Consider the following 16611-nt stretch of genomic DNA (forward strand, 5'->3'; position numbering starts at 1 on the left):
CTCACCTCCTCCCTCTCCCTCTCCCCTCTCCTCTCCCTCTCTTCCTCACTCCTCCTACCCCTTCCTCCTCTCCCTCCTCCTTCTCTCCCTCCTCTCTCTCCCTCCACCTCCCACTCTCCTCCCCCCTTCCCCCTCTATCTCTCCCCCCCCCTCCACCTGCTCTCTCTCCTCCCCCTCCCGGGACTGTGACTCTGCCCCCATCCCCTCCCCTTTCCCCAGCTCAGTGAGCATAGTGGGGACGTTGTGGCTCCGAGAGCAGTGGCTGGGATTCACTTGTAAAGCGGAATCCCCCGCGCCCAGTCAGTCAGCGAGCGAGCCGTGTCCCGCAGGCTAGCAGTGGCGGCCCTGGCGGACACAGAGTGAGTGAGGATTGAGAGAGAGAGAGAGAGAGAGCCGTCCTCCCTCCGCCAGCCCACACGCTGCACTGTGCACTGGGGCAAAGGGACGGGGCCAGCACACACTGTCAACCCGCACCGCCACTGGGCCGGGCAGCGCTCCGGAACCCGCATCAAACTTTCCCAATATATGTGTGTGTGTGCAGAGAGGGAGGTTTGTGACCCAGAGACAAGGTACGCCCCAGCCGCCACCCCACACGAACTAACACCTTCAGCCACCAGCAACCGAGGGGATTTGTGTGAAAGTACAAAGACTGGGCCAAAGTTAGTGTGGGCGCGGTGTTGCTGGGGGTGTGTGTGAGCGGGGCTGTGAATCGGCCGTGCCTTGCCTTCCCTGAGCACAGACAGGTGATGGGCGGATCAGTGCGCCCAGTGTTGACTCATGGGCTTTTCTGTTTGGTCTGATCTAAACAAATATGCAGATGTACCGGCTGCTGTGCTGCTGCCAGAGAGAGAGAGAGAGGGAGGGAGAGCGCTCGGCACAGCTCGGCAAGGACACGTACAAACCCTGAGCCCAGGAATGCTCGCACACTGCTGACTTTCCCCGAGGGATGGTACTGAATCTTAGTGCGACAGGGGCGCCGCCACCGCTCCCCGATGATCGATTGGCGCTGCTGGACAACCCCGACAGCCAGGCGACATGAGAGCCGCCACGGTGTACTTGGTGCTGGGCTTGTGCTACCTGAGCCGTGTGCACGCTGAGGTAAGGGTCGGGTCTGCCCACACAGCGCTCGCCGCCCGCTCCAGCATTGGGCTCCAGAGCACTGAGTGTAAAGTGTCCCACAGAGTCGCTGCGCTTCACTCTCTCTCACTCAGTCCCCCCACACTCCCAGCCCCGCGCTCCAAACTTTGCCCGGGCTCTCTCCCTCTCCCTCCACTCTGCCTCCCCCCCTCTCTCAGTGAGAATCGGGACCGTGCCTTTTTGATTCCCTCGGGCTAGGTATATTCGTGTGTTCACTAAGTTGGCGCATGGCAGCATTTTTTAGCGGCAGGTCTCGGCTTGTGTTGCGAAGCGCTCCGGCATTTCGGGTACAGGCAAAAAGGCAAACGGATGGTGAAGCCGCACAATGCTGACTTGTAGTTATGTGTAAAACAGCCCACACTGCAAGGTGTGGGAGGGCAGCAGACTGTCCAGCTATCGCTGTGTGTGTCCCTGATCCATGGGACAGGCTGTACCAGGTCCCCAGCAACACACACAGACCAGGTGCTCATGCACTGGCCCAGAGACCTTTCCTTGCTGTACTTGATGAGGATTCTGTCCATTATCCTCGGGCCACTCGTCAACCCAGTGAGAGCGAGTGTCCGCCTCAGTAATGGTAACTCGCAAACAGCACTTGGTGCCCTGTCGGCGACTTCCCAGCTGCTGCCTGTGGGGAGCCGGGCCTGGATACATGAGCTGGGCAGGCTGCAGTGTGGCCATCTCAGTCCTAGTACACCCCCAGTGCCCTGCCGTGTGCCCATCTCAGTCCCTCCCAGTGCCCTGCCGTGTGCCCATCTCAGTCCCCCCCAGTGCCCTGCAGTGTGCCCATCTCAGTCCCTCACGTGCCCTGCAATGTGCCCATCTCAGTCCCCCCAGTGCCCTGCAGTGTGCCCATCTCAGTGCCCTGCAGTGTGCCCATCTCAGTCCCTCAAGTGCCCTGCAATGTGCCCATCTCAGTCCCCCCATCTCAGTCCCCCCAGTGCCCTGCAATGTGCCCATCTCAGTCCCCCCAGTGCCCTGCAGTGTGCCCATCTCAGTCCCCCCAGTGCCCTGCAGTGTGCCCATCTCAGTCCCCCCAGTGCCCTGCAGTGTGCCCATCTCAGTCCCAGTACCCCCGCCCCCCCCCACTCGCTGCCCAGCTCCCCGCTAACACACAGCCCGCATCATTCCAGGTGGTCCAAAACTTGGGAAACTTCGTTTTCGCCAACTTTTCTTCGTTTTGTCGGTGATTTTCTTTTACGTTTCTGTTCGCTTATTTGTTTCTTTTACTTCAAGGAAGCTGAATTTCCCCCCGAATTGCTTGAGAAACTGGCACACAGCGACATTACCAGCATCCGCGATCTTCAGCGCCTCCTGGAGATTGAATCCGTAGGTAAATTCTGTTTGTGTATATATAATTTTTTGTACTTTTTGTCTCCCACATGGAACTACGTTATTTGCCTTGTAACAGTAAATCGCACATTTTCACTGGCTGTCTTGTTTATCAATTGTTTTACATGCAATAAAAGGAAGTATGCGGGGGGCGGCGGCTGGCCAGCCCAGAGTCACAGAAAGCAAGAAGCAAGGCTCAAACAGACAACCAGAAATCCCCTGTAACCCTGGTCATCGCTTTCAGGGTGCACAGTGCTCTATTCCTCCACCACCACCCCCCCCTCCCTTTTCCCAAATAAAGTAGTTAAGGTCTTGGAGCCAATCCATAATGGCAAGACACGTTCGCCATCTCAGTGAGCCGCCACTTGTCTAATATCGCTGCTGTTAATACCGCAAGCCCTGACTAGATTCTAGATTTGCATATACCATTGTTGTATGGCATGTAAAATCCGAGCGACAAGCGGACGCCCTCACAGAAACGGACATTGGTGCCGTTTAGCCAGAGAAAGGCTTCTTTCCCTGAACGCGAAATATACTTTATTTGTATAAAACCGGCCCTAGAAGTAGACTGTACACCAACCAGCCCCCAACTCGACCAGCTGTTTATGGAGAGCATTCGGAAAATGTTAGTCATAACACACAGACACTTGCAGACAGCTCAACTCCAAAGCACTTTATAGTTCAAAAGTTTTATTGAGATTGTAATGAAAGGCATAAAACAGTGCAACAAAAACCTGTAACATTCGGAAACCCTGTCTTTGCAATAAACCTTTATTTACTAAGTATTTTAGTGGGAAACTGTGGAGTGGTTATTCAAGTCCACAGTGTTAGTGAAGTAGAAAGTACTTGCTCACCTTCTCATACAACATGAACACATTCTCTCTATCCATGTGCTATTTCAAATAGACCACGCCAGCAGAAGTTCAACCACCACAAAACTATCCACTTTACAGATTTTGGTCAATTAAATAGGATTGATCTCAACCCAGCAGCTTTTTAAAATACTTGTGCAAGACAGAAATAACTTCATAGAATCATAGAAATTTACAGCCCAGAAGGAGGCCATTTCGGCCCATCGTGTCCGCGCTGGCCGACCAAGAGCTATCCAGCCTAATCCCACTTTCCAGCTCTCGGTCCGTAGCCCTGTAGGTTACAGCACTTCAGGTGCACATCCAAGTATCTTTTTAAATGTGGTGAGGGTTTCTGCCTCTACCACCCTTTCAGGCAGTGAATTCCAGACTCCCACAACCCTCTGGGTGAAGAAATTTCCCTTCAAGTCCTGTCTAAACCTTCTACAAATTATTTTAAATTTATGCCCCTTGGTTGTTGACTCCTCTGCTAATGGAAATTGGCCCTTTCTATCCACTCTATCCAGGCCCCTCATAATTTTATACACTGCAATGAGGTCTTCTCTCAGCCTCCTCTGTTCCAATGAAAACAAACCCAGCTATTTAATCTGTCCTTGTAGCTAAGATTCTCCGCTCCAGGCAACATCCTGGTAAATCTCCTCTGTACCCTTTCCATTGCAATCACGTCCTTCGTGTAATGTGGTGACCAGAACTGAACGTAGTATTCCAGCTATGACCTAACCAGTGTTTTATACAGTTCAAGCATTTGTATCGCGCCTTTCACAACCGCGGGACATTCCAAAGCGATTTGCAGCCAATTAAGTACTTTTGCCACTTGTACGGAAACACAACAGCCAATCTGCACACAGCAAAGTGCCACAACCTGCAATGAGATAAATTACCCGACAACAAAAGCAAAGTACTGCGGATGCTGGAAATCTGAAATCAAAATGGTAAATGCTGGAACTGCTCAGCTGGTCAGGCAGCATCTGTGGAGCGAGAGACCGAGTTAATGTTTCAACTCTGTGACCTTCCAGCATTTTCTGTTTTTATATGAATGATCAGATAATCTGTTTCAGTGGTAGCATTTGAGTGATAAATGTCAACCAGGGGACGCTGCTCTTCGAATAGTTACATGGGAACTTTTACGTCTACCCGAGGGGGCGGGTCTGGGCCTAGCCGAGGAGGGGAGGGGGGGTCTGGGCCGACCCGAGGAGGGGAGGGGGGTTCTGGGCCGACCTGAGGAGGGGAGGGGGGGTCTGGGCCGACCCGAGGAGGGGAGAGGGCGGGTCTGGGCCGACCCGAGGAGGGGAGGGGGGGGTCTGGGTCGACCTGAGGAGGGGAGGGGGGGGTCTGGGCCGACCCGAGGAGGGGAGAGGGCGGGTCTGGGCCGACCCGAGGAGGGGAGCGGGCGGGTCTGGGCCGACCCGAGGAGGGGAGGGGAGGGTTTGGGCCGACCCGAGGAGGGGAGGGGGGTTCTGGGCCGACCCGAGGAGGGGAGGGGGAGTCTGGGCCGACCCGAGGAGGGGACAGGGGGTCTGGGCCGACCCGAGGAGGGGAGAGGGGGGTCTGGGCCGACCCGAGGAGGGGAGGGGGGTCTGGGCCGACCCGAGGAGGGGAGGGGGGGGGTCTGGGCCGACCCGAGGAGGGGAGGGGAGGGTGTCTGGGCCGACCCGAGGGAGCAGGCGGAACTTCAGTTTAAGGTCTCTTCCGAAAAACCAATGAGCTCTTGCTATAGTGTCTGGATAGTACATTAAAATAAAATTCCACAATTAGGGCTAAGAATTCTTTCGACTCTCTGTACTGACATTGTAAATACTTTCATGAAGATTGAACTCTGTTGTAGGCTTAGCAAAATTGTAAACACATTCTAAAAGATATTTTTAAAGCGCATGAATACAGTTTCACCAAATGTACCAAATGGGTAGATACGGTATCATATAACAAAGTGTTTTCTTTCCTTCTAAGAGATGATGCGGGGGGGAGGGGAGGGGGGGCGGTGTGTGGGTCGTAGGAGATACCCAGTTCAGGTACATGTTCTGTGAAATAATACCTTCATAATGTATCCGGTCCATCAAAATCCTCTCTTGTGGTCACAGGAAATGTTGGTAAATAACACAGTGATGGGGGTCTTGATTCTCCATTTCTATTTTCCTTTTGCAATCTTGGCAGCTTCAAATTGAATAGAAATTGAGGGCAGGGCACAACTGACCTGCACGCCGGCCGTGTCAGGGTGGTGAGGGGCCCAGGCTGTGTCGGGGCTGTGAGGGGCACAATGTGACGGCTGTGAGGGGCACACTGTATCGGCTGTGAGGGGCACACTGTATCGGCTGTGAGGGGCACACTGTATCGGGGTGGCGAGGGGCACACTGTATCGGGGTGGCCAGGGGCACACTGTGTCGGCTGTGAGGGGCACACTGTGTCGGCTGTGAGGGGCACACTATCGGGGTGGCGAGGGGCACACTGTGTCGGCTGTGAGGGGCACACTGTGTCGGCTGTGAGGGGCACACTGTATCGGGGTGGCGAGGGGCACACTGTGTCGGCTGTGAGGGGCACACTGTGTCGGCTGTGAGGGGCACACTGTATCGGGGTGGCGAGGGGCACACTATCGGGGTGGCGAGGGGCACACTGTGTCGGCTGTGAGGGGCACACTGTGTCGGCTGTGAGGGGCACACTATCGGGGTGGCGAGGGGCACAGTGTGTCGGGGCGGTGAGGGGCGTGAGGGGCACAGTGTGTCGGGGCGGTGAGGGGCACACTGTGTCGGGGCGGTGAGGGGCACAGTGTGTCGGGGCGGTGAGGGGCGTGAGGGGCACAGTGTGTCGGGGCGGTGAGGGGCACAGTGTGTCGGGGCGTGAGGGGCACAGTGTGTCGGGGCGGTGAGGGGCGTGAGGGGCACAGTGTGTCGGGGCGGTGAGGGGCACACTGTGTCGGGGCGGTGAGAGGCACACTGTGCCGGGGCGGCGAGGGGCACACTGTCAGGGCGGCAAGGGGTACACTGGCAGGGCGGTGAGGGGTACACTGTCAGGGCGGTGAGGGGCACACTGTCAGGGCGGCGAGGGGCACACTGTCAGGGCGGCAAGGGGTACACTGTCAGGGCGGTGAGGGGCACACTGTCAGGGCGGTGAGGGGCACACTGTGTCGGGGCGGTGAGGGGCACACTGTGTCGGGGCGGCGAGGGGCACACTGTGTCGGGGCGGCGAGGGGCACACTGTCAGGGCGGCGAGGGGCACACTGTCAGGGCGGCGAGGGGCACACTGTCGGGGCGGCGAGGGGCACACTGTCAGGGCGGCGAGGGGCACACTGTCGGGGCGGTGAGGGGCACACTGTGTCGGGGCGGCGAGGGGCACACTGTGTCGGGGCGGCGAGGGGCACACTGTGTCGGGGCGGCGAGGGGCACACTGTCAGGGCGGTGAGGGGCACACTGTCAGGGCGGCGAGGGGCACACTGTGTCGGGGCGGCGAGGGGCACACTGTCAGGGCGGCGAGGGGCACACTGTCGGGGCGGTGAGGGGCACACTGTGTCGGGGCGGCGAGGGGCACACTGTGTCCGGGCGGTGAGGGGCACACTGTCAGGGCGGCGAGGGGCACACTGTGTCGGGGCGGCGAGGGGCACACTGTGTCCGGGCGGTGAGGGGCACACTGTCAGGGCGGCGAGGGGCACACTGTGTCGGGGCGGCGAGGGGCACACTGTGTCGGGGCGGCGAGGAGCACACTGTGTCGGGGCGGTGAGGGGCACACTGTGTCGGGGCGGTGAGGGGCACACTGTGTCGGGGCGGCGAGGGGCACACTGTGTCGGGGCGGTGAGGGGCACACTGTGTCGGGGCGGTGAGGGGCACACTGTGTCGGGGCGGTGAGGGGCACACTGTGTCGGGGCGGTGAGGGGCACACTGTGTCGGGGCGGTGAGGGGCACACTGTGTCAGGGCGGTGAGGGGCACACTGTGTCGGGGCGGTGAGGGGCACACTGTGTCGGGGCGGTGAGGGGCACACTGTCGGGGCGGCGAGGGGCACACTGTGTCGGGGCGGTGAGGGGCACACTGTGTCGGGGCGGTGAGGGGCACACTGTGTCGGGGCGGCGAGGGGCACACTGTCGGGGCGGCGAGGGGCACACTGTCGGGGCGGCGAGGGGCACACTGTCGGGGCGGCGAGGGGCACACTGTCAGGGCGGCGAGGGGCACACTGTCGGGGCGGCGAGGGGCACACTGTCAGGGCGGCGAGGGGCACACTGTCGGGGCGGCGAGGGGCACACTGTCGGGGCGGCGAGGGGCACACTGTCAGGGCGGCGAGGGGCACACTGTGTCAGGGCGGCGAGGGGCACACTGTGTCGGGGCGGCGAGGGGCACACTGTGTCGGGGCGGCGAGGGGCACACTGTCGGGGCGGCGAGGGGCACACTGTCGGGGCGGCGAGGGGCACACTGTCAGGGCGGCGAGGGGCACACTGTCAGGGCGGCGAGGGGCACACTGTGTCGGGGCGGCGAGGGGCACACTGTGTCGGGGCGGCGAGGGGTACACTGTCGGGGCGGCGAGGGGTACACTGTCGGGGCGGCGAGGGGCACACTGTCGGGGCGGCGAGGGGCACACTGTCGGGGCGGCGAGGGGCACACTGTCAGGGCGGCGAGGGGCACACTGTGTCGGGGCGGTGAGGGGTACACTGTCGGGGCGGTGAGGGGCACACTGTGTCAGGGCGGCGAGGGGCACACTGTGTCGGGGCGGCGAGGGGCACACTGTGTCGGGGCGGCGAGGGGCACACTGTCGGGGCGGCGAGGGGCACACTGTCGGGGCGGCGAGGGGCACACTGTCAGGGTGGCGAGGGGCACACTGTCAGGGCGGCGAGGGGCACACTGTGTCGGGGCGGCGAGGGGCACACTGTGTCGGGGCGGCGAGGGGCACACTGTCGGGGCGGCGAGGGGCACACTGTCGGGGCGGCGAGGGGCACACTGTCGGGGCGGCGAGGGGCACACTGTCAGGGCGGCGAGGGGCACACTGTCAGGGCGGCGAGGGGCACACTGTCAGGGCGGCGAGGGGCACACTGTCAGGGCGGCGAGGGGCACACTGTCAGGGCGGCGAGGGGCACACTGTCAGGGCGGCGAGGGGCACACTGTGTCGGGGCGGTGAGGGGCACACTGTCAGGGCGGTGAGGGGCACACTGTGTCGGGGCGGCGAGGGGTACACTGTCGGGGCGGCGAGGGGCACACTGTCAGGGCGGCGAGGGGCACACTGTCAGGGCGGTGAGGGGCACACTGTGTCGGGGCGGCGAGGGGTACACTGTCGGGGCGGCGAGGGGCACACTGTCAGGGCGGCGAGGGGCACACTGTCAGGGCGGTGAGGGGCACACTGTGTCGGGGCGGCGAGGGGTACACTGTCGGGGCGGCGAGGGGCACACTGTCAGGGCGGCGAGGGGCACACTGTCGGGGCGGCGAGGGGCACACTGTCAGGGCGGCGAGGGGCACACTGTGTCGGGGCGGCGAGGGGCACACTGTCAGGGCGGCGAGGGGCACACTGTGTCGGGGCGGCGAGGGGCACACTGTCGGGGCGGTGAGGGGCACACTGTCGGGGCGGTGAGGGGCACACTGTCAGGGCGGCGAGGGGCACACTGTCGGGGCGGCGAGGGGCACACTGTCGGGGCGGTGAGGGGCACACTGTCGGGGCGGCGAGGGGCACACTGTCGGGGCGGCGAGGGGTACACTGTCGGGGCGGCGAGGGGCACACTGTCAGGGCGGCGAGGGGCACACTGTCAGGGCGGTGAGGGGCACACTGTGTCGGGGCGGCGAGGGGCACACTGTCAGGGCGGCGAGGGGCACACTGTCAGGGCGGTGAGGGGCACACTGTGTCGGGGCGGCGAGGGGCACACTGTCGGGGCGGCGAGGGGCACACTGTCAGGGCGGCGAGGGGCACACTGTCAGGGCGGTGAGGGGCACACTGTGTCGGGGCGGCGAGGGGCACACTGTCGGGGCGGCGAGGGGCACACTGTCAGGGCGGCGAGGGGCACACTGTCAGGGCGGCGAGGGGCACACTGTCGGGGCGGCGAGGGGCACACTGTCAGGGCGGCGAGGGGCACACTGTGTCGGGGCGGCGAGGGGCACACTGTCAGGGCGGCGAGGAGCACACTGTCAGGGCGGCGAGGGGCACACTGTCGGGGCGGCGAGGGGCACACTGTCGGGGCGGCGAGGGGCACACTGTCAGGGCGGCGAGGGGCACACTGTCGGGGCGGCGAGGGGCACACTGTCGGGGCGGCGAGGGGCAGGCTCTGTCACCTGTTTGGGAAGTGATCTGCAGGGTGACCAGAAGTAAGCATGGTTTTAAACTGACATTATGAAAGAAAGATGTAATATTTCTGTTGGACCAGTAATCCATCTGATTGTATGCCTTGATATGTACACTGTAGTCTTGACAACAACTGCACACACAAGATGTAATGTTGACATAAATGGTAATAGTAAAAATGCAAGTTCGTAAAATTCAAGTACCCCGAAATCCTATAACAAAGATAAAATCCACTGCCTGACCTCAATGCGCTGGAGTGGAATAGAGAAAGAGACTGGTGGCACACTGCAGGTAACTGCTCAAATCTAAAAAATACATTCAAATGAACTGTGCAGGCACCTTTCAGGGGAATATGTGCTGGGGCAGCAGTGTAGACACTGCACACTACCTCAACCACCAGCCCAGCAGCTGCTGGAAATGCAGACGGGTTGGGGCCGTGGTGCGGACAGGATCAAACTTGGCTGCGGTTCTCCCTGATAACAAAATGGCAACTGCAAATAGCATTTTCAAGTTTCCGAAACATTAGCGATTAAGTGCTGTGAATTTGTCTGTTACGGATCAATACTATGGCATTCCTAGAAAATTATATATTTTCCTAGAATACTATAGCTGAGGCCATTTATACTTTAGTAAGTTCTACAATGATACATTTTTCAGTTTATAAATTATATTTGCTAATTGTGTAACTGCCTTGTAAGCAAGAAATTTACTAGTTCAGACTGTCAGTGCTGCTCCCCCAATGGGCTAGAGGGTAACTGTACTGCCTGCTGTGGCACTGGTCATACAGATCAGAAAAGCCGCAGGTTTGATTGGTCTGAGCTGGGTTCGTTGATCTTAACTGCAACAGTGGTCAAGATACCACAACAGGGCTGTTTGTTCCCAGGGTTCCTGTTCCGAATTTCTATGCAATGATTCCTCTAGAGAGCGTGTGCGAGAGAGTGCGCGCGCATGTGTGTGTTGGGCAAAGCCAGGTTGGGCTCTGTTGTGACTCGTTCACTACAGTCTAGCAGCCTGCCAACAGTTGCTGTCAAAGTTCAGAGGTGAAGAATGGCACCTGGGCATGATACTGTTGCTGGCGGGGGTCCAATGCCTGTGAATCATAACCCTGCAATAATGCGTGCATTCACATGAGGGGGAGCTTTCTCTGTCCCATTTAGTGCTATCTGTTTCTTAACCATTTCCTTTTATTTTTGTAATTTATTTTTCTCTTCGAGCTTTCAGAAATCAGTTTGCTACTACTGATTGGTTCACCTGCTTAAGTCTATCTGCTTTTCTATTATTAATCTTTGTCATCATATTTTCCTAACTCACCTTCAGTTCAGCTTTGTCATCTTGAGCCAGTTTTGTCATCATCAATCATCATCATCATCATCATAGGCAGTCTCTCGTGTCGAGGATGACTTGCTTCCACGCCGAAAAGGGATGAGTTCACAGGTGTTTCAATGAAGGACCTAATATTCCAGATCCCGAACTACATCATGAAGGGTGGAAGATGCCTGTGCGTGGATTTTTTTAACGTGGGGTGACCATTACACACCAGCCACCACACTGGCTTGACCGAGCTGGGTCTTGGTCCAGTAGCAAGGATTAACAAAGACGACTGGTGACCTGCTCTGCTGCATGGACCTAGTGCGCGCACATACCGCAGTGTGGGCTGGCCCATGCTGCTCCTGAGCCCTTGACTCTTCTGGGCCCCAAACTCACGCCTCTCCTGGGCCCCGATCACATCCCTCTACGAACTTTGCCGCTCCTTCGCCCCGACCTCACCGCTCCTGTTGTACCTGCCCACACACTGCTACTGCTGTGGCCATGTATTTTAAAATAATTGCGCACATTGTCATGTCGAAAGCTTTTTATGTGGGTGATTTCTGATGTGAAGACCGACAGATGTGTGTAGAAATGTTGGAGATATGGGTCCTGTTCTGCATCCTAAACATCCCCTTTCACTGGATTTGTCAAGTTCATAAGAAACGAGGAGAAAACTTAAATGTCCCCATAAAACAACCAACTTAAATAGCCCTGTCACATAGAAACATAGAAATTTACAGAGCAGAAGGAGGCCATTTCAGCCCATCGTGTCTGTGCCGGCCGACAAAGAGCCACCCGGCCCTCGGTCAGCAGCCCTGAAGATTACATATAAACCTATGAACAATGAACAATGACGGAAAGGCAAAGAGCACCCAGCCCAACCAGTCCGCCTCACACAACTGCGACACCCCTTACACTCCACCCCAACCGGAGCCATGTGATCTCCTGGGAGGCAAAAACCAGATAAAAACCCAGGCCAACTGGGGAAAGAATCTGGGAAAATTCCTCTCTGACCCATCCAGGTGATCAAAACTAGTCTGGGAGATCACTCTGGCTGTATTCGATTCCCTGCAGTACTTACCATCGTATCTGCGCCAGCCAACAAGAGATTATCCAGTCTAATCCCACTTACCAGCTCTAGGTCCGTAACCCTGCAGGTTACGGCACTTTAAATGCCCATCCATGTGGTGAGGGTTTCTGCATCCACCCTCCCAGGCAGTGAGTTCCAGACCCCCACAACCCTCTGCGTGAAGAAGCCTCCCCTCAAATCACCACTAAACCTTCCACCAACCACTTTAAAACTATGCCCCCTCATAATTGACCTCTCCATCAAGGGAAATGGGCACTTACTAACAACGATATCCAGGCGCCTCAAAACTTTATACATCTCAATGAGGTCTCTTCTCAGCCTTTGTTCCAATGAGAACAAACCCAGCCTATCTAATCTGTCCTCATAGCTAAGATTCTCCATTCCAGGCAGCATCCTTGTAAATCTCCTCTGCACCTTCTCCAGTGCAATCACGTCCTTCCTATAATACGGCGACCAGAACTGCACGCCATCTTTAAGCATAACCTCCCTGCTCTTATATTCTAAGCCTCGGCCAATAAAGGCAAACATTCCGTATGCCTTCTTAACCACCTTATCCACCTGGCCTGCTACTTTCAGGGATCGTTGGACAAGCACTCCAAGGTCCCTTTGTTCATTTACGCTATTAAGTGGCCTACCGCTTAATGTGTATACCCTTTCCTTATTAGCCCTCCCCAAGTACACCTCTCCGAATTAAATTCCATTTGCCACTGTCCTGCCCATCTGACCAGTAGATTGATATTCTCCTGCAGTCCATGACGTTCCTCTTCATTATCAACCACACAGCCCATTTTAGTGTCATCTGCAAACTTGTTAATCATACTCCCTGTATTCAAATCTAGATCATTGATGTATACCACAAAAAACAAGGGACCCAGTACTGAGCCCTGCGGAACCCCACTGGAAACATCCTTCCAGTCACAAAAATACCCATCAATCTTTGCTTCCTACCTTTAAACCAATTTTGGATCCAACTTGCCACTTTGCCCTGGATCCCATGAGGTTTTACCTTTGTGACCAGTTTGCCATGTTATCAAAAGCTTTGCTAAAGTCCTTATACATTACATCGTCACACTACCCTCGTCAACCCTCCTGGTTACCTCCTCAAAAAATGCAATCAAGTTAGGCAGACAGACCTGATCTTCCCTGAACAAATCTGTGCTGACTGTCCCTGATTAATCTTTGCCTTTCTAAATTGTAGATTTATCCTCTTCTTCAGGATTTTTTCCAATAATTTTCCCAGCACTGAGGCCTGTAATTACTCGGTCTATCCCTTTCTCCCTTTTTAAACAAGGGTACCACATTAGCAGTCCTCCATCCTCCGGCATCATGCCCCGATCCAAAGCGGACTGGAAAATGATGGTCAAGGCCTTTGCTATTTCCTCTTTTACTTTGCTCAACAGCCTGGGATGCATTTCATCCGGCCTGGGGACTTATCTACTTTCAGAGCTGTTAAACCCCCAAATACTTCCTCTCTCACTATGTTTATTCCATCTAGAATTTCACACTCCTCCTCGATAGCAGTATCTGCATTGCCCCTTTGCTTTGTGAAAACAGATACAAAGTATTCATTAAGAACCATACCAACATCTTCCGCCTCCACACAGAGATTACCCTCATGGTCTCTAATAGGCCCTACCCTTTCTTTTAGTTATCCTCTTGCTCTTAATATATTTATAGAACATCTTTGGGTTTTCCTTAATTTTACTTGCCAAGAATCTCTCTTAGCATTCCTAATATCCTTTTTAATATTACCTCTGAACTTTCTATATTTCTTCAAGGATTCTATAGTATTTAGCCGTTGGTATATGATATAAGCTTCCCTTTTTTTCTTTATCCTCCACTGTAAGTCCCTAGACATCCAGGGGGCTCAAGAATTGTTTTTCCCACCTTTTTTTCTTTAAGGGCACATGTTTAGCCTGAGCCTTCCAGATCTCCTCCATGAATGCCTCCCACTGTTCCAACACTGACTTATCTTCAAGTAGCTGTTTCCAGCCCACTTTGGCCAAATCACTTCTCAACTTAGCAAAGTTAGCTTTTCCCCAATTTGGGACTTTTATTCCTGGTCTATCCTTGTCCTTATCTATAACTACCTTAAATCTGACTGAATTATGGTCACTTGCACCCAAGTGCTCTCCCACTGATACCCCTTCCACCTGCCCAGCTTCATTCCCAAAAACTAAATCCAGAACCGCCCCCTCTCGTGTTGGGCTTGTTACTTACTGACTAAAAAAGTTCTCTTGAATGCATTTTAAGAATTTTGCATACTCTATACCCTTCACACTATATTTGTCCCAATCAATATTAGCATAGTTGAAATCCCCTACTATTACTGCCTAATGAATTTTGGATTTCACCAAAATTTGCCGACATATTTGCTCTTAGATCTCCCTCCCACTATTTGGGGGTCTATAATACATACCAAGCAGTGTGATCGCCTCTTTTTTTATTTTTCTGTTCGACCCATATGGCCTCATTCGATGTTTCCTCTAACATATCATCTCTCCTCACCGCTGTAATAGTTTCTTTAATCAATACTGCAACCACCCCCCTTTTTACCCCCCTCTCTATCTTGTCTAAAAATCCTGTAACCAGGAATATTGATCTGCCAAACCTGCTCCTCTTTCAACCATGTTTCTGTAATGGCTATAATGTCATTCTCCCAAGTGTCTACCTGTGCTCTCAGCTCATCTGCCTTATTCGCTATAGTCTTTGCATTGAAGTATATACCATTTAGCACAGGAAGACCTCCTTGCTTAGTACTTACTAACCCTTGTTTCCTCTGTGTTACAGATTCACTTTCTACATTCTTGCTTTCCAATTTCAGCTTTACTTCCTTCCCTATTGAATCTATTCTCAGGTTCCCATCCCCCTGCCAAGCCAGTTTAAACTCTCCCCAACAGCACCAGCAAAACTCCCCGTGAGGATATTGGTCCTGGCTTTGTTGAGGTGCAACCCGTCCGGTTTGTACAGGTCCCATCTTCCCCAGAAACGGTCCCAATGCCTCAAGAATTTAAAGCCCTCCCTCCTGTACCATCTCTCCAGCCACGCGTTCATCCTCTCTATCCTTCTATTCTTGCACTCATTAGCCACTGGTAGTAACCCGGAGATTATTACAATTGGTAGTGCACTTTTACAGGAGACTTTAACTGGGGACTATTAGTAGCCATAAATAGCCAATGCGACACAGCATCACCAAGCTAATGGTTGACAAGTTGTGGGTTATTGTTTTGCTGATCTATGAAACTTGCTGGTCTACTGGAAAGATGGTCTACCCGTTGGGTAAGCTCGTGCTACCGTTCATTCTTAATCATGATCATTGGCTGAAGATTACTCATGGTTTACATTCAGTGCTACATTGTAATGTCATTTTAAATCTTCTGCAGCACAGTATTGGATCTTTGTGTAGTCAGTAAATGTGTACATCCACTGCCTAACTTTGCCGATTGTGAATTTGACAGCGCAAAGACTTGTGCTTTCTGAAAGTGAAGTGTGTCAAGAGACCCGATGAATTGCATAAAATGCTGTGAAATTTAATATAAATTAGTGTAATTTATTGAAGTTCTATGTCACATAACATCAGTTAAGGACATCAGAACATAAGAAATAGGAACAGGAGTAGGCCATATGACCCCCTCGAGCCTGCTCCGCCATTTAATAAGATCATGGCTGATCCGATCATGGACTCAGCTCCACTTCCCTGCCCGCTCCCCATAACCCCTTATCGTTTAAGAAACTGTCTATTTCTGTCTTAAATTTATTCAATGTCCCAGCTTCCACAGATTTACAATCCTCCGAGAGAAGAAATTTCTCCTCATCTCAGTTTTAAATGGGAGGCCCCTTATTCTAAGATCATGCCCTCTAGTTCTAGTCTCCTCCATCAGTGGAAACATCCTGTCTGCATCCACCTTGTCAAGCCCCCTCATAATCTTATACGTTTTGATAAGATCACCCCTCATTCTTCTGAATTCCAATGAGTAGAGGCCCAACCTACTCAGCCTTTCCTCATAAGTCAACCCCCTCATCTCCCGAATCAACCGAGTGAACCTTCTCTGAACTGCCTCCAAAGCAAGTGTATCCTTTCGTAAATATGGAAACCAAAACTGCACGCAGTACTCCAGGTGTGGCCTCACCAATACCCTGTACAACTGTAGCAAGACTTTCCTGCTTTTATACTCCATCCCCTTTGCAATAAAGGCCAAGATTCCATTTGCCTTCCTGATCACTTGCTGTACCTGCATACTATCCTTTTGTGTTTCATGCACAAATACCCCCAGGTCCTGCTGTACTGAAGCACTTTGCAATCTTTCTCCATTTAAATAATAACTTGGTCTTTAATTTTTTTCTGCCAAAGTGCATGACCTCCCATTTTCCAACATTATATTCCATCTGCCAAATTTTTGCCCACTCACTTAGCCTGTCTATGTCCTTTTGCAGATTCTTTGTGTCCTCACATATTGCTTTTCCTCCCATCTTTGTATCGTCAGCAAGCTTGGCTACGTTACATTTATTCCCTTCTTCCAAGTTGTTAATATAGATTGTAAATTCGGACATGAACACCCCTTTGACATTTTTCTCTTGCTGTTTCTTAGCTGGGCTGTGGTTCCACAGGTCCCAGACACGTTCCACCTTTACCCAAT

The 16611-nt window shown here is 54.3% G+C and overlaps 1 protein-coding gene across 3 annotated transcripts in view; it reads left to right on the forward strand.

The window, feature by feature from the left end:
- The first annotated feature begins 274 nt into the window (after positions 1 to 274).
- Positions 275 to 16611, forward strand: part of LOC139280942 (platelet-derived growth factor subunit A-like) — a 38779-nt gene continuing 22442 nt past the window's right edge. The window contains exons 1-2 of one of the 3 annotated variants that reach the window (XM_070900756.1): positions 275 to 1098; positions 2371 to 2467. In XM_070900756.1, coding sequence (XP_070756857.1) covers positions 1036 to 1098; positions 2371 to 2467 — 160 coding nt within the window. In that variant the 5' untranslated portion in view covers positions 275 to 1035. The remainder of the gene's footprint in view (positions 1099 to 2370; positions 2468 to 16611) is intronic. The other 2 variants (XM_070900755.1, XM_070900757.1) reach the window with 2 other exon arrangements.

This window comes from Pristiophorus japonicus, chromosome 15 (assembly GCF_044704955.1).
Source record: "Pristiophorus japonicus isolate sPriJap1 chromosome 15, sPriJap1.hap1, whole genome shotgun sequence".
NCBI classification, from domain to species: Eukaryota; Metazoa; Chordata; class Chondrichthyes; family Pristiophoridae; genus Pristiophorus; species Pristiophorus japonicus.